Source organism: Uloborus diversus, chromosome 1 (assembly GCF_026930045.1).
Source record: "Uloborus diversus isolate 005 chromosome 1, Udiv.v.3.1, whole genome shotgun sequence".
NCBI lineage: Eukaryota > Metazoa > Arthropoda > Arachnida > Araneae > Uloboridae > Uloborus > Uloborus diversus.
Window position 1 is genome coordinate 148,372,164 of NC_072731.1, and position 22,341 is coordinate 148,394,504.

General features: G+C 33.5%; 1 protein-coding gene across 1 annotated transcript; it reads right to left on the reverse strand.

The window, feature by feature from the left end:
- Window positions 1-2,284: 2,284 nt before the first annotated feature.
- On the reverse strand, window positions 2,285-22,338 carry LOC129222036 (ferroxidase HEPHL1-like). The gene is given in 11 exon segments (XM_054856456.1): window positions 2,285-2,583; window positions 5,036-5,194; window positions 5,931-6,394; window positions 8,513-8,861; window positions 9,687-9,899; window positions 11,652-11,730; window positions 11,732-11,803; window positions 19,165-19,358; window positions 20,132-20,379; window positions 21,318-21,489; window positions 22,278-22,338. Coding segments are annotated over 11 exon segments (2,310 nt in total).
- Window positions 22,339-22,341: the final 3 nt, after the last annotated feature.

Genomic DNA, 22,341 nt, shown 5'->3' on the forward strand with positions numbered 1-22,341 from the left:
TTAAAAGAACTGTGTTTATTGTAAAAGATCAGATGTTGGTCCAATAAAATTGATTGTTCTTTTACATATATTATAAGTATTTCATTAAGTTTGATTATTTCACTCAACATATTTGCACTACCGTTAGTCACGGAAATGTACTATTTTCTGTTTAAAAACTAAACCAGATAATTGTACCAGTCAACACTCCTTACTTTCTTACATCTGTATCATATGTACTTAACAAGTGTAAAATATTTATTTTAGATACAGTAGATATAAAATAATTAGCGTGACTAACGTAGCATTTGACCTGCGACTAACATAACAGTTAGTAGTGACTAACGTAACATTTTAAAAATGACTGCTATTATTTAAAACTTGTATAATTTAATGTAAATTTTCATTAGCAATTTTGAATGAATAGACATTCTAAATTGGTTAAAAATATGAGGGTGAAAAATATCTCTAGTTATGTTACAATGTAGACCTGCTGTCAACGTAAAAAAGGCTTTTTAAAAGGTCTTCTTTAAAAAGAAATACTTCCAATTCAAAGAAGAATTATTATTATTTTTTTTTTGAAAAGAAGGGTGGGTAAAGCAAAATGAGTACTCTGCTTAATATGCATTCAACACAAGAATCCAAGCTAAAGAATTAATAAAATGGAAAAACAATCTTAACTAAGGAGAACGTTTACATATATTTAAAAAAATATATCTCCTCTAATTATTAAAATAAAGTAATGGCGGCTCGTTAGAAAACATTTGAAGATGTTATATGATACAGTGAACCTACATGCTGTTGTAACATATTACAGAAAATGCATGAATGATAACTTAGAAATTTACCTTAAGGAATTACTTTATCATTCATCTGTAAGTTTATGAATTTTCAATCCTTTTTTTTTTAAATAAATTTTAAATGTCATTGTTTTTAATTCCCCCAGTCCCAGATTCCAATTTAAAAGGAAAATACAGGGTGACAAGAAATAACTTATACGCACATAATACACAATAACTTTAATGCTAATGAAAATATTACGACTAAATTTTTGTGACACGTTTAAAGTTCTGTATTAATCTTAGAGGTATCTAGTTTGAAAATTTGAAAATATATTAGACGAAATAATGTGTTCATATTTATTTTGAAGTTTGGTCGTGATATTTTCATTAGAATTAAAGTTATGCTGCATTATGTGTGTCTAAGTTATGTCTTGTCCCCCTGTAAGTACACAAAAATATTTCCGTTTTTTAAAAGTACGTGAATGGACTTAGATAAGTATTTCACATTATAAATACCAATATCAAATCCCTAGTTCATTTTGGAAAACAACCTCAAAAGGGTACTTGAAATTGCTTTTCTAAGTACATTTTACTTCAATTAAAATTAGGCATACCGATGCTTACTAGTGCCAACTTAGGATTGTTTGCAGGAAAAAACGAAGAGGGTTGTTGATAGGTGTCAGTTAACCTTTATAGGGGCGAGGGGAGTGGAAAGCGATGGCCAAAAAGGTTGGGAACCACTGTTTTGAAAACATTGATATTTAAAAACGTCGATGTTTTCTGGTAGCTGCATTAGTACCATCGACGGTTTTTTGCAGTCAATGTCGCATCTCTAGTTCATAAGTCAACAACTATAAATACAAATGTGGCGACCAGCAACAGGCCAAGCTAGGCTGGTTCTAGTAAGTTTATTAGTCCCCAATGAAGATCAATGACCCTCTTAAAGCTATCCAACCCCTTGCTCATTACCGCGGCTTTCGGTAAGTTGTTTCAAGTGCCCACTACCCTACTCAAGTAGCAATTTTTGCTAATTTCCAGGTTAGCTTGAGACTTGAATAGTTTGAAACATTGACCCCTCGTCCTGCTTTCCGTGCAAAAATTTAACCCATTAGCGGCTTTTATTATGATAAATTTAACCAACTGAATCATGTCCCCTCTGACTCTCCTTGGCTCCAGGCTACAGATATTAAGCTTATTAAGTCTAGTATCATAATCTAAATCTGAAAATCCCTTTATTAGTCTAGTAACCATTTTTTGAACACTTTCCAACACAGAAATATCTTTAATGAGATAAGGAGACCAAAACTGAACAGCATACTCCAAATGAGGACTAAACTCCTATATGAAGGCAGAATAACCTTGTAGCTTTGGAAACAACTTGAAGCCAACATAATGAACAAGATAAGAATGCAATAAAATACATTCAAATTCTCTTTCTCTTTTATTACGAAACTCAAAACGTTTGTTGCATCAATGTACAGCGTTTACAGATCCAAAAATTTCCGTCTGAGAGTATTTTACGTTCAGGGCTTTACCGTGAACGTCACTGCCATGCCGAATCTCATGTGGTCGTCCACGTGACAGTGCAGGATCCACGTTCCAGGGTTGTCGTTCACCATTTCGACCGCTTCGAAGTATCCGGGAAAGAGATCGACGACGTCTCCTCGACGGACTGTGTCCGATCGAATGAGGAAGGTTTGTCCGTGGAAGTGCGCGGTGTGTAGATCTTCTTCGCTGCCCATTCCCAAGAGGTACCAGGCCGTCTTCGTGCCGTTCCGAGCAACCAGACCTTCCAGAGTACCGTAGATGCGACCGTTCACGGCTGCAGGAAAGAAAAAGGAGAATTGTTTGCTGAGGAATAATAATATTGCATCTCAACATTGGTACAATATTGTACTCCAATATTTCTGAAATGTTACAGCTCGGAATATGGATTTGGGAAAACCACAAAAATATTGTTATAAGAACCATATTCCTAAAAATAAATAAAATAAGTTTATGCTGAAAATATAAATGATAAAAAGCCATAATAAAAAAGCATTAAAGTTGCTAATAATGGCGTGTGCTGTTTCGGGGTTACAAAGAACCCCCCCCTTTTTTAACGTGAAAAGATGTGTGCTGATGGATCAAAAGAAAAAGGGGTTACAAGGAACACCCTTTTTAATGCAAAAAATATGAAATTATAGGTGAAAAGAAAAATCTTTTATCGAATGTTTTGTAATTCTTAATGTCATTTATTTTTATTATGAAAGAAGAGTTCCTTGAAGAACCTCGTCCCTAGAAATGCGTATATGGTATTATTTATTGGCTTTTGCGTTTTATTACTTTTGTGTTGTTGTTGCACATATCCCTTGGTCTAGATTAACTAAACCTTGTCAAAAATACCGTGTTGCAAAATTAAATTAAATACCTTATCCCCTTTACTCAATAGTTACCCAAAGATGCACCAATACAATACTAGATACAAGAAGGAGATTCGATGGCTGAATAGCGGCACACAGCGCAAGTTTTCACATTTCCATCAAAAGTTAAACTCCTTACGAGATCAGTCCTAAGTCTGGATAGAGTGAACTGTATTAGTCTTGGACCGGTGCACTGCAAGTACAGCCAAAAGCATTCGACGGCATACCAGGCATGTTCGGAGCGGGGTTTATCTTAGCCAAAAATAGGGAGTAGACCTCGGTTCGGTAAAAGGGTAAGTGGGGAGTTCACAAACCTTCTCTGCAAGCAGGTCAGCAACTTCATTTCCGTAAACCCCAACATTCGAAAGAATCCACTGTAAACATTTCGTATTGCTCTGTGTTAATGCAGCTAATATAAGAATGATATCTCGCCCCAACTTACCAAGGATATTAGACCAATTAATGTTGTTTTTTTAAAAATCCTTTTAACAATAAACATCATTTCTATTATTAACTAAAAGTGGTAGAAGTGTTACAATTGTAAGTAAGGCAGACCGACCAGTGAATGAACACTTCATTATTTTTTTGAAAAATTTAAGATTTAAAACATTTTTCCTCGATGAATTGGCAGTAGTAACTTATTTCTAAGCACTTCCAGAAAGAAAACTGCTAAGAAATGCTTTGTTTGTCCACTGGTTGGGGTGTTTATTGACTGTTTCACTTTTTTTCCATTTCAATTCACCAAAAAGCCTGACTGATTCCGAACGAAAAAGTTCTCAAAAATGTTTAGAAATAATTACATATGAGGCAGTGAGAACCAAAAGGATGTAAGTGGGCATTTTCAAGTTTTGAATAAAACGCTTTTAAAGATAACGTCCTAGATAGGCTTTCATTGAAACGTTTTCCTAAATCATGTTGGATAACAGAACCTACCACGGATACTAGTTCTACAGCTTGCCTCAAGACAGAGGAGAGGTTCACCTACCATTTGTACTGGTTATCTCCAAATTTTCAATTTTTCCACTTACATCCCTTTGCTTCTCAGTGCCTCATATGTCATCTAAAATGTTTTGATCATTATGTCTCAAATGCTACAATTTTTAACGATGCTATGAATTTCTGAAAATATTTATACGCTAGTCGGCATACCCTGAAATGATTTATACTTTTTTTTTTTCAAATTAGACATTAATATGTGTTAAAAGTTTAATGTCGCAATTCTTATTACAAATATTTTTACGAATATTAACGTTGTTTTAAAGTTATTTCTTGCTTTATCATACTTTTCAACATATAAGGTGAGCACACCAGTAGTAGCCACTTCAAGGTTTTTATTTGAAAAAACAGGATTCCAGGTTTCAGTAGTGCATCAAAAGTGCAGATGGTATTACCTCCTGCATGTTTGAATCCATTGGGGAACATGGAATCCTATTTTTTTTCAAATATAAACCTTGAAGTGTATAATATGAACCTACTGAAGCAATATTAAGCACTGGCTACTACTGGTGTGTTTACCTTCGTTATTGAAAAACATATTAGTGTCGTTATTACAGTCTAAGGATGACTTTTAGGATGACTGCAAGGACAATTTTAGAGTTTGAGCTTGTAGGGAATGAAAAACACATTTCTTCGAATATCTCAATAACTTATTTTTGTAGATACTTCTCACTCATAAAACTGATTTTTATCAAAGATTTTCTTCTTGCCTACATTTAGAACTCATTAGGTAGAGCTGCTTGGTAATCTTTTAATTATTATTATTATAATTTTACTTTCATGTTATTTAAAATGCAAATTTCGTTCGTATGGAAGTTTTCTTACACTAGAAAAATGGTAAATATTGCATAAATGCAATGAGATAAATGCTCTTACCGTGCATTCTGTTGCTCGATCTGAAGTCATTATTGGTTGGATCAACTGTGTTTGGTTGTCTTGTATATCGAAATATGTTTTCCTGAATGTACCAACTTTCATTTTCATCCATAATAGTGTACAAGACCACGAACTCGTGTTGCACATCAGTTCTTCGTCCTAAAAATCAAAATAATGAGTTTCATCGTTGATACTAGGTATCGGTAATAAGTTTTGTTATAATTAACTAAGATCTTTCCCTTGAGGAAAGCGTTCATGGAAGACTGGCAAGGGTCTTTTGATACCCTCGCCCTTTGTAACTTACATCCGTTCGTTTCTATATTATCTACCAGTAAGTACAGCATGAAATTTTATTATTTTATGGAAATATTAGTAAAATGGACTTAAATACGTTATTCGGACAAAGAATTTGAAATTAATAGATCCACAGCTTTTTTGTTTCCTTTTTTAGAAAAAGTAACATTCGTAAGTCATTCAAATCATTGCCATAAGAAGCATGTTTTTAAGTGCAATCCAGACATCTTTGATGATGCGGGCTAAGGGGATTGAGCACCAGTATAAGGTTTTCTCAATAGAATTTCGGCTATAGAAAACGTATGGTTATTTTTTCGTTTCAGAGTTCTACGCAATTATTTAACCATATCCATATTTTGAATAAAATTAAGTACAAACTTCGATGATTAAAAAAAATAAATGAATAAATAAAAGTTTTTAATTCTTACTCCAGCTAATATTATAAATGCGAAAGTGACTTCGTTCGTTTGTTTATTTGTTAGTTACTCCATAAATACTCGTTATTTCACATATTTATTTTTCTGGTCATAAACTTAACAAAAACTACATGCTAGTTTTAGCAAGGAGAAACTATCACAAACGAAAAGACTAACTTGCTTACCATCATCTGCTAGAATTCCTTTTTTGCAAATTACAAGAGGTCCAATCAATCCAGCATTCGTATCTTTGACTGGATCTACTGCTGAATAATAAGCCCAGGGTGTGCAGTTAAACCCATTGGGTCCAGGTCCAGATGTTTCTGGAACCAGCCACTCATAAACCATTTCATCACCAGGGTACACAGGGTCCTCATCAGATCCAAAGTGGCGATGATTCTTGTCCTGGTGATGCAAGATTCCATGAGGATGGAAAGAGTATGGTCTGGAGGCCATGTTTCTGAAAGTTACTCTCAGAAGGTCACCAACTTCAGCCTTGATCATGGGGCCCATTACAGCTAGATGCTTGGATTCTGGAGTTTCGCATTTTCTCGTTGTGAAGGTCGAATCTGTAAACTCTCTGAACAAAGCTTTCTTGTAGCGAGTACCAATACGATCATTCCCTCTTTCCACAAAAGGTTTGCTTTCTCTTATAAAAATAAATACATTTTAAAATTCGTAGGAAACATCAGTTGAGCATAAACTCAAAAAAGAGCAAAATAATTTGGTAAATATCACAATTAAAGCAAATATAACAACACTATTTTGTTGAATATACAACTGTGCCCGTCTAAATGGAACTCGTACTTAACGAATTTATTTTTATAGCATTATAGCCGCAATATCCCATATTTTTAGTTGCAAAAGTATAGTTCATAAAAAATGAGACACAATTTAGTTTTTTTTTGTCAATGCTACGAAGTGTCGCTACATTAAAACCAAGTTTCAGTATAGAAAGTTCTGGAAAAACGAAACAAGAAGGTAACTTTGTTTGAATTCTGCTATTGAGACTTGGAATCTTGTTCACCACCGTTTCACGATTCTTATCAAAAGTCGAAATGGATATGCACTGGGGGTTCTTAAAACTTCAAATATCGATGAACTTTGGAAAGAGATCATCTTGTTCTTTACGACTAATTTGTTAAAGAAGTAATTCTTCATCCATCAAAAATTTTTTTATGAGTGTTTATTACATTTTTAATGAATCTTTGACGGAAAAGATTCTTTAAGTGCTTATCTTAAATAATCATAAACATGGTCGTTAAAAGAAGGGTTTAAACATATTAGAGTTTTCATTTTGTGATAAATTATCCCATTTGAATTCAAGCACAAATTGTAAATTTAACAGTTTTAAATAATGACTTTGACAAACATATACATCATTACTTGAAATGGAACTGATGTGATATACCCCACCCTTGGCGACTTTTTCCTGTTGGCGCCAAGAAAGCGTCGCCAAGAAAACGATGTATGACGACATACGTCATACATCGTTCTTAGCGATGCTTTTTTAGCGCCAACAGGAAAAAATCAGATAAAAAAACTTGATCAAAGCACTTCAGAACACAATATATATAAAAACAACATAAAAGCACAACAAAAAATATCACGAATATATGCTTCAAAAATGAACAGGGCCGGGTTTTTTTGTAAACATATTAAAATACAATGAAATAAATTATTGTATTAATTACAAGTCGAAATTAATGCATTAATTTTTTTTCATCATTTCTCCGGGATACGAGCCCTCGGTCTCATAGTACTTTCGTAATGAGACCTCGGCTCGCCGGCCCTGCCTCGGTCTCATTACGAAAGTACTATGAGACCTCGGGCTCGCCAGGACCTCGCTTCGCTCGGTCCGTTATCCCTCCGACTGTTAATATACATTACAGTCGGAGTATGGTCACAATTATGTATATTTATGTATATTATGCATATTCATGTGTATGTACACCCAAGGTTGGCTCCTTCCGTTCAGTGTACAATAATGAGTTTTAAGTGTGAAATATGCACCATTATTGTGCAGATTTATTAATAAAATTCAGCATTTTTAAGAGTACAACCGAAAGAACTTTCAATTGTTAACTTAAAATTCAGTACCTAAAGGAGGCACGTTAATGTCTAAATAATTCGTGGCATCGATAAGGATTAACTTTTAGAACAAAATAACCAAACTATTTTTGTAAAATTAATTAACATACAGTAAAAATAAAGTTAAAAGCTACAAGAACCCCTCAAGGATTTGTAAAAAACAAAGAATTTCCGAAGTAAGAATTTTTATGTGAATTCTAAAATAAAGAACTTACCTTTTTATGGTATAAATCCTCACACTCAGTCCAAAACAAAACATCATCTGACAATGGCGCGTTATAGATACACACCACGTTGGAGTTAACTTTTAATTAACCTTCAAGTTTGAAGAAACTGGCATTTTCTAATGTTTTTACTTCAAAACACAACTACTGAATCTAAACTAACACAAAATAAGCATTCCTGTAAGGTATATTGCACAAAACAACACGTATCTCTCCTGCGTAAAACCAAGAACCCAAGTAAACAAGTTCGGACAAGTTTGCCTTCGTGTTGCCAACCACAGGTTAGTTTCACCTGGGATGCCATGCTTAAAAATTTATCGCCTCATTGGCGAGAAAAATATTTCAATTTTGTGCAAAAAATCGGATATCGCCAAATGGGGGGGGGGGGGGGTATATCACATCTGTACCCTTGAAATTTATTTTAAGACTTCAAAAAATGCAGTTGAACTTACTCGCTGTCCATCAAACTTCCCCCTAGAACCAAATGACGATCTGTGGGTGCATAGTTCCATTCCTCGTCTACAGCAGCAACAAAATACTCTCGAACTTTACCTCCCCTGACAGGAACTATCTTCTCTTTTGGACTGAGATAGCCCTGCTTTTCTTTACTGACAGTCGGAAGTTGATTTACATCCACCCTATTCGATATAGGTTCATAATATTCAACTTTACTAGTGATTTCGTTCGTGTTTTCCTGTGTGTGTCGTTTCTGTCGAATATTACTACATTCTTCCACTCTGTATAATGCTCTCATGCCTCCTGTCAGGTGACTGTTGGTTCGGCATTCTATAATCCAGTCTCCTATAATACAGAATAAATGTGTAAAATCAAAGCGAAAGAACGTACATGAATAGATTGACTGGAAATTGACAAAAAAATATAGTATATATGAAAAGGTTGCGTCAAAAAATGTACACATTTTCAACCACCGCAGAAAAATCATTTCGAGACCTTCAAGACAAACTTCTGGGAAAAGTGAGACAACCGCATATCTAAAAAAAATAGGTATACTAGCAAGGCTTTCTGCTTAGAAATGACTCCAACTGGACAAAATCCAAACAAGACAAGTAATGAGTCTATTTTCATTTGAAATCCCTCAAAAAGATGTGCATAACAAATACGAACTGCTGACTGTTTTTAGTAGAATTTACTCATAGGGATTAGCAAATCAAAAATTTTGCACATTTTCCAGACCTTACACTGTTTTTTTTCTTTCTTACCTGAGAGTACCTTTGATCACAAGAGTACCCATGTCATGCTTACTGCTTAAAAGCGATGTTTTTTTTTTTCAACTTCCTTGTAAAATTAATTTAATGTTACTTTTTATGAAGATACTTAAAATAAAAATATATCAAACTTTATTTCTGTTGTTTTATTACATTATCTTACTAATTAGTGTTCAGAATATAGCGTAAATAAGATAGTAATATAGCGTATAAGAAATCAAATAAATCGTAATCATTTATTGATTTTTGTTCTGAAGAAAGGAAAGTAATACATTTCTACGGTTTGCAGAAAGTCAGTGTATTCAGAGGGAAAAACGAAATAAAGCATTGTAAACATGTATCCTTGATTCTGTCAAAAGTGGAAAATTGTATGGAATTAACAGTAAAACGCAATACAAACCTTCATTTTCTGCCTTCATTGTCACTGAATATAACATGCTGGGTACCACAGTTACGGTGTCACGGTAAATTCCACGATGTAAAAAGTTGTTTCCATGGAAGTAAGCAGTGTGCAGATCTATAGATCTTCCAACACAAAGAATGTTCCATATGACTCTGTCGCCTTTACACATCTGCAGTCCTTCCAGGTTACCATACATACGACCATTGATAGCTGTAAAACATTGAACATTGTTTAATTTGTTATTAAAAAGTGCTTTAAAACATAAATCAAACAAAAAAGATATTAATATATATATATATATATATATATATATATATATATATATATATGTGTGTGTGTGTGTGTGTTTATATATATCTAATTTGAATTCTGACTCTTTGAATTCGAATTATGTTTTTCGCAATCACGAATTGCGACAGAGCCCCACTCATTGGAGGCTGTTGTGTTTCTAGAAACGGCTTATTTCCTCTCAAGCCTGCCCGTCCTCCTGGGCGGTTACGTGTGTGTAAGGACTCGTTTGTGTGTTGACGTGTGTGTATGTAGGAGTGTGTGTATGCAGGATATGGAAGCCACCGCCTAGGAGGAGGGGATTCCAGTTGACAGTGCTGCTAGTGGAGGCTAGGACAGAGGAGCAGCTCCGTCCTCCGGTGGACGGCGGTGCTGCAGAGGCCCCTGGTCCATTCTGAAAAAGGAACCGGACATCGAGGACGGTCAAATGAAAGCAATAAGCAATCGTGATTGCTCAAAAAAAAAATTTCAACGAAACTAATTCGACAGCAACAGTGAAATTGTATTTGTGATGAGAAAAAGCAAGCTCGAGATATTTGGTGCAAGTCTCAGCGAGTTTGGTTTTCGCGTTGTTGGGGAATTGATATATGGATGCTTCACTTGCCAAATCGATTAACTCCATAAAACAAAAAGTCGAGAAAAGTGATGAAGAAGGTAGTGTTATCCATAGGAGTGAATGGGCCCTTGTGTTACATTTTCTGCCATCGAAGGATCAGAAATGTACTGAACCAAAAGTTTAATATAAATTCACATTCTAAGCATTGATTAAGCACTTTTAAAGCAGAAAAGAGGATTTTTTTTAAAAGTGGAGTTAATCGATTTGGCAACTGAGGCATCTACAGTCTGACCACGGATTGTATGGAAAGACAAACATCCGTTTTTACAGCCGGAAATGGACGAATCTATGATTTTTTACCGATGTCAGCTTTTGCAGTAGCAGAGTCTCATTCAAATGAGCGGAATACGCGCATCAAATTTTTACTTTCCCCCCTAATTCACATAGATTCGTCTTATCTGGACGTTTGAAAATTACATGCAATCCGTGGTTGGACAGTATATCTCTCCAAAATGAACATTGCGTAATATTAAGTTTTCTAAATAAATTGTTCTTTGGGGAACGTCTATAAATGATGTCACTCTTTGAGGGGAGGGGAGTTGTAAAATTGTGACAGATTATGACAAGGAGGAGGGAGGCGTCAACAAGAAGTGTGACACTTCGTATTTTTTTGTAACAATTTATATGAAAAACAGCGTGGCATGGCACATAGGGGAGGGGAAGGTGGGGGGAAGGTGATGAGTGGCACTTTGTTATAAAGTGGGGGGGGGGGGGGGTAAATAAAGTGTGATATCATTTATGGACAACCATATATAAAATGAAGTAAAACTCCACCTATATAAACGTCCCAAAACGTTTAAATGCAAAAGTCCAATTTTTGGATTGAAAGACACACCCCAACTAAGGGTTAAGCTCACCAGTTAAGGGTTGAAAAATTATTTGATTATTGTCACCTTATAGGAAAACTTGTTAATGTTTCGCCTGTTTAAGCAGATTTTTACGACTTGAGGAAAATTGCTGCTCCATGGAAAATAAATAATTACGTTAAACTTAATTATTAACTTGTTTTAAACACTCAATTATGTCTTAATAAAGTTGTTAAATGCAGAAATACATACAGTATCTTCGATTAGCGAGATTGAATTGTCGGTCATAAAAATCCACTCCATAAGGATCTTCTGTATAAAATAGAACGTTTGTCGTCGATGTAATGGGCTATGTTCTCATCCACAGCAGAAAAGATAAGCGAGAATTCTCTATCTATATTTTTCTAGGGAAGAAAGGATACGTTCATTATTTTAAAGTATTACAGTTCAATAAATGAAATAATATCAATTTGTAAAAGCGTGTTTTTGTTAGCTGTAACATATGTGTTTCGGTTTTCTTTCCCATCATGATCCTTTTTTTTCAATGGACTTGTTACCATTTTTTTTTCTTTTCATTTTTTAAGAGAGGAAAATTTTTAGTTTCCTCATTTTTTATTTGTTTTAATAATTTTATTTGTCATGTATAACTTACCATAAACTCCTTTCCTGACTAATATCAGAGTTTTCGGATATTTACTCGCACTTACAAAAGTTTTGCTATTATCACACTATTTTAATTTCGTCAATATATTACTTCGTCATAAAGATCTCTTTTGCATCGTTATTCTCTTTATACAATCTATCATAATGAGTCATAAACCAAATTACTATCTTACCAAATTACGGCATAGCGTACCAAATTACGTCAGAAACTAAATTCGTTTAAATCGAGAGCAAGCGAGAGTTCGAATTGATTTTCCAACTTCAATTTAAAATTTCTGCAAGTCTTTCAAAAATGACGGTAGACACAAGAATGTATAAGAAACGATGTAGAGTTGGAGAGAAGATCGAGAAAAAATAATATTATTGAACTGAATTTTATTTTATAGATATAAAGTAAATACACTGCAAAAAAAAACTGTTGTTTTTACAGTACAATACTGGCAGCTGTGGTTCCAAAGAAAAACTGTAAAATGTACAGTTCTAAACTATAAAATTAGCAGTAATATACTGTTTTTAATGGAACTGCCCTGTAAAATTTACAGTATCAAACTGTAAAATTAGCAGTAATATACTGTTTTTTAATGGAACTTATGTGTAAAACTTACAGTATCCAACTGTAAAATTAGCAATAGTATACTGTTTTGTGAAGGACTTGGCCTGTAAACTTAGCAGAAATAATATGAAAAATTAGCAGTAAGATGATGTTTTTTAATGAAATTGCCCTGTAAAATTAACAGTATCAAACTGTAAATTTAGCAGTAATATGCTGTAGAATCAGCTGTAATGCGCTATAAAAGTAGCAGTAACAGTAGTATACGGTTTTATAAATGACTTGTACAGTAAAATTAACAGCAATAAACTATAAATTAAACAGCTATCAATTTTTTATGCAAAAGGTCTCTTTTCATAGCTGCTTTTACAGCTGAAGAACAATATAGAAAAGTAAAGCACTTGGTTCTGTATGTAGAAATCAGCCTACATACAAAATCTGTGTTCCTTTTCTAAAGTTTTTCAACACCAAAAATAATGTTTTAGGCTATGAAAAGCGACATGGAAAGAAATATAAAAGCCTTTTACGTAAAAATAATTAACTGCTGCTAAATATATGTTTTATTGATATTAATTTCATTGTACACGAAATAAATCAATGCCCATCTCTATATTTCATAAACACCTGTTAAAAGAAAAAAAGTGGCACTTTTTCATTTCGACAAAAAACATGTTTTTTGTCTGCCGTGTCTGGCATGTTTTTTATTGCTATTGCAAACTTAAAAATTTACAAAGAGTAGTAAATTGCAAAATATGGTCTGAAGCTTTATTTTAAGAAAAATTATTGCCTTTTCATAAATCAAAACTTTTCGATCTATGAAGGTAGTAAAAGCGAGAAGGTTTTTTTTTATATATTACTGAAAATACTGCATCGTATCTTCACTAAAAATATTTTTTTTTCAATTATGTGCAGCATAACGTGGGAAATGTTTTGCAGTATGCAATCCATTATACCTTTAAGTTTATTATAACTTTATACATGCAATTCTGTGCATTTTTTTTCACTTTTTTGGTAAAACAGTTTGTTTTCATGGTTTTCTTCTTGCTTTCATGTTATAAGTTGCACTTGGATCTGCCTTATTTGAGAAATACTACTTACAAACTAACTTTGTATGTCACATCATATGTGCAGTATTCAGCATTTAGACTGCACAGAATGGTTTTTATTGTAAAAAGTTTACATAGATGAAAACAATAAATATGATGGTTTAAAATTGAAGAGCTACTGAACAGAAACAATTTTTCACTCGGTATAGTAAAATCTGTCAGGTTTATGAGTACTAGTAATGGAAGTTAAAAACTGGTTTTACAACTCAAAAAATTATATAACTTTATATTACGTTATACTATTTTCACATGAGAAAAAACGAAACATTCACACCATTAAAAATTGTCAAATTATTTTATTTCGTATACATTACTTATAAATATAGATTAGTAGTTTTTACAGTAACATTGCAGAAATTCATTTAAAATCGATGCTAATTTTGCTAATTTTTTCAAGGTCAACGTTTTTGCATCACGAATTTGATTCTTCTCTTTGGCATCTTTGTTGACTTGGGTGCCATCATTAGGGATCATATTATGAAAGCGTCTGTCAAAATAAAAATTGTTAGAATCTCATAAAACTTGTGGACACCAAAAAACATGCATTGGAAAATCAAATTACGACTATCAAATTACTTAACTGACTCCTTCGATTTTAATAACATGTAAAAACAAAGAATCAGTGTTCCAAAATTTAATGGAAAATTACCAAAAAAAAAAAACCAACAACAACTGAATGAAAGAAATAGAAGATTTATTACTGCTTCCATAACCAAATATTGATTTCCTTGGGTTTTCTTCTCCAGGAAATCAAAATTTATTTTTTGGTTAAAATAATGCTGACTTAGTTTCAAAATTGCATTACGTGGTTACTAATTCTATTTTAGTTTATTCATCGTTTACTAATATTCTTGTTGAAGGATGTATGATTATCTTCATGACACCCCAAATGTCTGAACCTCAATTCACCTATATACAGGCCCGTCATTTGGGCAATCAATGGGGGGAGGGGGGCAATTGACCCCTCTGGATTTTCACAAAATAATGCAATTATGCATTTTTGCTTGTATTTTGATGCTTTTTTTCCTTTCAAATAAACTAAATTCATACCCTTTGCCCCCCCCCCCCCCCGCTGAAAAACTTTGAAAACATGGACGAGCCTTCATAATTCATCTTACTGCAGTTCGTTCACAGCGAAATACCATTGTTTTTTTATGATAAATTTATGATAAATTTTCCTTTGGACGTGACCTTGATTGCTAATCGTTTAAGTAATAGGATTTTTACTTTTATTGTTTGGAGATGAAATTATTTCCAAAACTACAATTTTAATTTTGTGTTCTGTATGTAAAGTTTCGTTCTAATGAACATAGACTAGTCAAATGTCAATCATATCGATCAATAATTCGCTCCTTATCGGTCATGAATTCTATCAACTCTTTCGTTCAGTCTTAATGTTAACATAAACAGTTAACACGGAAAGCTTTTTGCGCCAGGGTGGGAGGAGGGGGAAGTCCAAATTCGCATGTTTTAGAAGTTTTCAAAATGGCTTTCCCCCCTCCCTCCCCCCAAAAATCCCGGCTTAACCCGTGTCTTTTTCATTCATCAAATTTCTTCTTTTGCAGCATATGATGTCATTTTAGTCAATGACGTAGAACAGGGGTTCTCAAATTTTCAGGCTCTGCAGCCCCTTTGAAGATTGACATGAGGTCACCACCCTCTCCCTCCGTACATGCTTAATACAAGCAATCTAATTGGAAACTGGAGCTGATATGGATAGCTGAAAACAAGTAAATTAGGAAATATCTAGATAGTTTCACACATAAAATGTAACTTAACTGTTCAAAACTTTATTTTACAGCGCATTACTAGAACATATGAAATCCGAGATGAAAAGAAGTAAATACAATTTTTTGAGGTAATTCAGGATCCAAGTGAGGTTGGCGTAAACATTAGTCACTTTCACAACATTAATGAGAGGGTTGATTTTATTTTATCTGATATACCCTAATCCCTCCTCCCGTCGCCTTGATATCCTTTTGCACCCCCCCTTTAGGTTGAAAACCGCTGATGTAGAAGATAAATAATAATAATAAATAAAAAAAAAATTGCATGAAATGCATATTCAAACTGATGGCAGTTTAGAAGATAATATAAATATAAACGTTGTGAAAACATCCAGAATACAAAATTCTTTCGTAATTACTGGAATAATTAATTTTTTTAAGTACACTGCTGTGCTGTAAGTTTCGTATTCAATTTTGTTCAATTTAATTCACTTACACCTCATAAAAAAACGAAAATGAAACGACCGATTACTGGCTCATGCTTGGCCGAGCACTGGGATTCTGTGGCCGACTACTAGAGCATTTCTCGATTAACAATAGCTTGGTTTTTAAAATAAAAATATTTTTATTCCAGAAACAAGTTAGTGAATCATTATCAAAAAGTTACAGCCTGAAGGTTTACATTGTTTTTGTTGTTGTATTGATAGCTGAAATTTATAGGTGAACAAAATTCAACCACTAATCTCTTAAATGGCCGACTCCTGGAGCATTTACCCTATTTTATGATTTTCAGAATATTCTTTGATTTTTTTCTCTACTTCAGATTTACTCAGTGGTGAAATCGAACTGTATCCGTCCGTTTCTCGTTCCTGTTTTTTCCCCTTTCGCCCAGAATTTAGTTCATCGAAATTTAACATTCACCGTTTCTGTCACTTCCAGATTTTCAGGATCTCAAATTCTATAACCATTTGTATGAAACGCATAGCCTACCATGACTCCCTGTTTAGCTCTCAAATACAGTTTATTTTCTATTTTGGAAGTCTAATATACGAAATACTACCAAAAACCCTTAAGTGTTTAGGCTTTTTTCCCCCCAAATAGCTCAGAAGAGGTTTTGGTTTTTCCTTTTAAAACCGCTCTATTTCGTAAGAACTGCTGAGACAAACCAGATTCATTTATAAGTGTCCTAATTCCGTTCTTTAATGTCTAGTTATAGTATTCTATGACGCTACTTTGTTAACTGGAGGATTTGCTTTTTTCGATTCTTATGCCTTGGTCATTTAAATAAATTTCAAACCGGGGGTTCAGAAATTCCTTTCGGTTATCGGATCGGATTGCTTTTATTTTCTTATCCGCAAATCGCTCTGTTTCAGAAAAAATAAACCGAAGGTATCTTGAAAAATCGTCTATTATTGTGAAAATAATCCCCCCCCCCCTAAGGACTCAACTGCCAAGGAACCCATCGCATTTAAATGCAAAAGATCTTACCCAGCTTTGGCTTCAATCTCCGTTTACAGGTTTAAACGAAATTCTCCGATTTTTCGCTACTTTACGCGGATAAAAATCTGACATATTTTTACTTTTAATATGCAGTGAAAGACACTGAAGTACAGAATCACACTTTTCAGTATTTATAATATAGTTTTTGTCTTCATCATAAACACGTTGATGCCAAACTTCAAGTTTCAAAGAACTGGATGGGCTGTGGGTTGGGAGGGGCGATGGTTGGGAAATAGACACCGGCGCACATTAAACTAAGTAATCTTTTTTTTGCGCTAATAGTTTTAAAGTTAAAATGTAAGGAAATTGATGAGTTCAAGGTTAAAAGAGTTTCAAATAATTAAAGTTCTACTGTAGTTCTCGAGCATCTACTTTTCTAAATTAGAATGTCCTTCAAGGCGAATACAATATGACAAACAATGCATAATCTGCCAAATCAGAAATGAAAAACTGAAAAATTTGAAATATAGCCAGGCACGGCCCGAACTTTAATATTTTGGGGAGGCGTACAATATCAATTTGTCGAATGGAAGTTACATATTTACCGATTAATAAAATACTGGTGCATGCACGCATTAAGTACGCACAATTAAATACAATATCTAATGAAATTTGGACATTCGAGCATTCAAAAATTGCAACACTACAATTATGTCCCCAAATTTTCCGAATCGCCAGACAAAACTTGTCCAATATGGCAATTTTTGGGAGGTCATAGAGGCTCCTCGTGACCTCCCAGCGAGTGCCTTTGAATGTAGCTTCTAAAATTATTTTTATGTTCACAAGTTTCAATGGTATTATTGCATTTTTCCTGAAGTAAAACTTTAATTTCCTGCTGACGCAAATATAAAACTTTTAAAAGACAAGCGTTTCGTGTTTGTATCTTAAGATGCTTATTTTTAATCATTTTTTTTTGGAGTGCTTTATTGATGATTTTTTTCAATTATTATTATTATAGTTTTGATCGATAAGAATAAAAGCTGGCTCCATAGCTCAGAGAATTTTGAGTCGTTCAGACATCAGAATATTATATTTCCAGAGTGGCAAATTCTTCAGCAAAAAATATCAGTAAACTTGAGATTGTTTGCATGTCTCTCGGTCACGTTGTTATTTTATTTATTTATGTACATTTTATTCATCGAATTATGTACAGTATGTAAAAGTTACTGACGCTATAACGTAAAGTTTATCATTAAAATGGTTGAATGCAAATTGTTAAAGAATTTAAAACTGAGTATAAGGGAAAAAAAGATAACAGAAGTAAGAAGTCAATTGCGGTACGCTTAAAATTTACTAGAAAACATAAGGATTTAAATGTTAGGTACTGACATCCTAGATAACACAAAATATAATTGTAAACAAAGTCTAATGTTCTATTAACTATAAATACGATCAAGAAAGCTATTGATTTCTTTTAAAATCTAATTTGAGTATCAGAAAATGGTTAAAAACTATCATACGCACAGTAAAATGTTCAGAATCACAACAACTACTCGGATTTTTGCTATAAATCAATAGCTACAACTTAGCAACTAAAAGAAATTGCTGAGTCAAAATCAACGAATATTGGGATACGAATTATGATTTCAAAATAAACATTGTCTTTTTTTTACATACATTCTTGACAATAAAGAAAACTACAATTTGAGGAAAAGGGAATGAATAATATAACTAGTACTTACCTTTAACTTGAATTACGAATGAACATTCCTGCCTCAGCACACCGGAATTATCAACAAACATGGCTGTCGATACCTTGAATTCATCAGTTTCTCTTTGTAACTTTCCGTATAAAAAGAAACACTTTTTGCGCAACGTTTTGTGCAATCTAATACAGTTTTAGTTTTTCTCTGTTATTTAGCTGAGCAGAACTAAACTGTAGGAGATAACAGTATATTACTTATTACTATAAAAACACGATTTTTTTTGCAGTGTATCAATACTCTCTTCTATTCACATGCTTTGTAAAGCATGAACAGTAGGTATTTGTTATATGAATTAAACCATAGCCGCCTTTTAAACCATACTGAAGAGTTTAGATCATTTTGGGGCATGTCAGAAATGAATGCCTAAAAGTGGGAATAATCACTCAAAGAGATATTCATGTATGAAAAGTAAATAAATTTATAATCATTTAGACGCTTATAACAAAGCAAAATGAAGTACCAATTCATGGCAAGTGTTTTTATTCATGAAAAATTGGAATTTTGCATTGTTACCTGTCGGCCGTTTTCATCAAGGGTTCCATTTCTGCACACAAGCATTATTCCATTTAGACCGTCATAACCATCCCGTCTGAAGTCGATGTCAGAGAAATATCTCCAAGGCAAGCAATCTTGATCCAAGTCACTTGGACCGTATTGCTTCAAGAGCGTCCAGAATGTAACTGCAGTTTCATTTGTTTTAGTCGGACCTGAAACGAAAAGCAGTTTATACTGAAGCAAAAACCTGTACTGTTGAAAAAACATTAGCATAAGAAAAGTTTTGGAGTATTTATAATGTTTCATAATTTTATTGAGAAAAAAAATAACAATGTGGACTCGACATTACTTCCTTGTACGCAAATGACGATGTTTGGTGTGATTATATTTTGATTTTGAAAAGCGGTGTTTCTTTGTTTCAATTAATTCTTTTAACAGGCGATGTTAATTATATCTAGCGGCAGTTATTGTTTTTTAAAATTTCATTAACTAGCGATGTTGATTGTCTTGAGCGGTGAGGTTTGCTAATTTGATTTAATTAACAGGTACTATTGATTCTATTAAGCGGTAATGTCGGTTTCATTCGATTGCATTAACAAGGAATTATGATTAAGCAATGGTTTTTGCTAAAAATCCTATTATTTTGCTTCTTTTATTGTATCTCTTTTTCTTATGTTTGCTCTATGAATGCAATACTTCCATTACACCTGAGAGGAAAAATCAGATTCAATGTTTTACCAAAAATAAAAGTAACACTGAGTAAACTTAGCTAAAACAATATTCAGTGTTGCACAATTTATTCATCTGAAGATGTGAACACTTTTGCTAAGCGTGAGCAATTTATGAAAACCAACCTGAACATTTCAAAGATTATAGAGGCTTAGGTTGAAAACTGTAACATAAATAACATCAATAATACTTTAAATTTAAAAGTCTCCAGAATTACGTTTAAATATTAAGACATGAACCAATAGTCACAACTCACCATTTTTAAGATAATAGGCGCCGTGGGTATCAATTGAATAAGGATAGGAGGCAAAATTTCGGAATGTAATTTTGATCACATCTCCTACTTCGCCTCTTATTGTTGGTCCCATAATAGCCAAATGGATGTCGTCTGGTCCTCTATTTTTCTTGACAGTAAATGTTGCATCAGTATATTCGCGATAAACAGCTTTTCGATATGTACCACCTATGCGATGAGGCCCCTTTGTAAAAAATGGCGCTGAATAACTAAACAGAAAAAATATAAAAAATATGAGTGAAAAAGAAGCACATAATTAATTAGAGAAGCACAAAAAATGGCGTTGAGTAACTAAACAGAAAAAATGTAAAAAATGTGAGTGAAAGAGAAGCATATTAATTTTTCCAATTTATAAAAAAATTTTGAAAACAAAAATAATGAAACTAATATGTGTTCATTTTAATTTTTCTATTTACTATGTTATATGATTTTGTTTTAAATTGAACCCAGAAGGAAATTTTCTCATACTCAACAAGTAATCATCATTTAATCTTTTCTCGATTTCCTACGAAAATGCATCAAATACACACGTTATCAGATTCATCTTTCTTTTAATTAGATAGATAGCTTGTAGCATACCTGGAGTTATAGTATAATCTTAACCTATCCAAAAATGATGTAACCAATTGATAGATATATTAATTTCCTTTTATAAATATTTCAAAATCAAGAAACATTCCATTTTATGAATTTGTCTTTGTTATTAGCTGCTGAAGATGGGTAATGCGTAACAGAGTATTGAAGTGGTATTTTTATCAAAATGCAATGTGACTTTATATTACATAACTTTGATCATGTCTGAAAATCGAAGCAAGAGTACGAAATAGAGGAGTTAAAACCAGGATCTAGAGAGAACCGTTAGTTTATTCCATCAATGTTGTTTAATGTCCCCCTGTTTAAGCTATGTGATTAAAATAAGTTGACATGTTCTTCACAAAATTTAGCTTTTTCTTCTTAAAAAAAAAGTTTAAGTTGTCATTTTTTGAAGGAATGAAAATAAGAGTATTGCGTGCCCCCCTAAATATTGCGAATGGAACAAAAGAGTTGTCATATGCTATAATGATTTCCTCCCTTGATTTTTTAAAAACATTTTTGAATGAAAGTATGTATTACTAAGAAATATCGCATTTTTCTCGCGTTGTCTTACCTGTCGTCTGTCAAATTTGTTCCACTCAAGAAGTTGAATCCGCTGGGAGCATAATTCCATTCCACTTCCTCGGAGGCGATGAATATTTCTTTCAATTTGCCCTTCAGCACGTCTTTTTCGTCTGGTCTGGAATTATTGCATTGTTGTACTCGAAAAAATGCTTCCATGCCCGCTGTAAAGATAAAAAAATTATGTTTTGGAGGGCTTTGTGCTTGAATGTTTTTGCCCAGATTTTTATGCGAACTGAAAATATGCGTGTCATATTTTCAATAGGATAAAAGGATAGTTGAAGACCTCGGTGCAAGAAAGGGACAGCTTCACTTTTACAGGTTTTGTTTTTTACATTGAAATCCACGAAGAAAGATCTTATCTTCCATTCTGTATGAGAACGAAACAGCTCCAATCAGTACTCCGTAAGACATTAAAGGAAAGGAGCTGCAACGGACTACGTTAAACGTGGAGAGCGATACTGCTCCTCAATAACTCAGATGGATTATTTTGAAACTAAGTTGAATTTTGTTACTATAGTTGGTGCAAACCTAACCTGGCAGCAGCGTGAAGGCCACGCAGATCCTAAAGGCATCATTACAACGCTGCCAGGTTAGGTTTGCCTCAACTGTAGATTCTCATTGTTTACTTATTAGAACCAACCCGTCATTTAAACTTTTTCGCGGGAGGAGTGGGGGGGAAAAGGGTGTATACTCAATGAAAGCTTTATCGGGAAACAACAAAAATCATACCCATTTATATGCAAAAACAGTTATTTTTCAAACGCATAGGGGTGAGCATTTGACCCTGCTGACCCAAGTAAATGATGAACCTGACTGAATATAGCGGAAAAAACCCCCATAAAAAATCCTCAGTTTATAAACGTTTAACAGAAAATTAACCGATAACTTTACAGCCAGAAAACGTTTTCTCAGAGGGCTAAAATTCTACATAAGACGAATCTGTACTTACAGTGAGCATGAGATCCCACCTCGCATCGAATAGGCCAGACACCTGGCCTTCTGGCTACCATAAA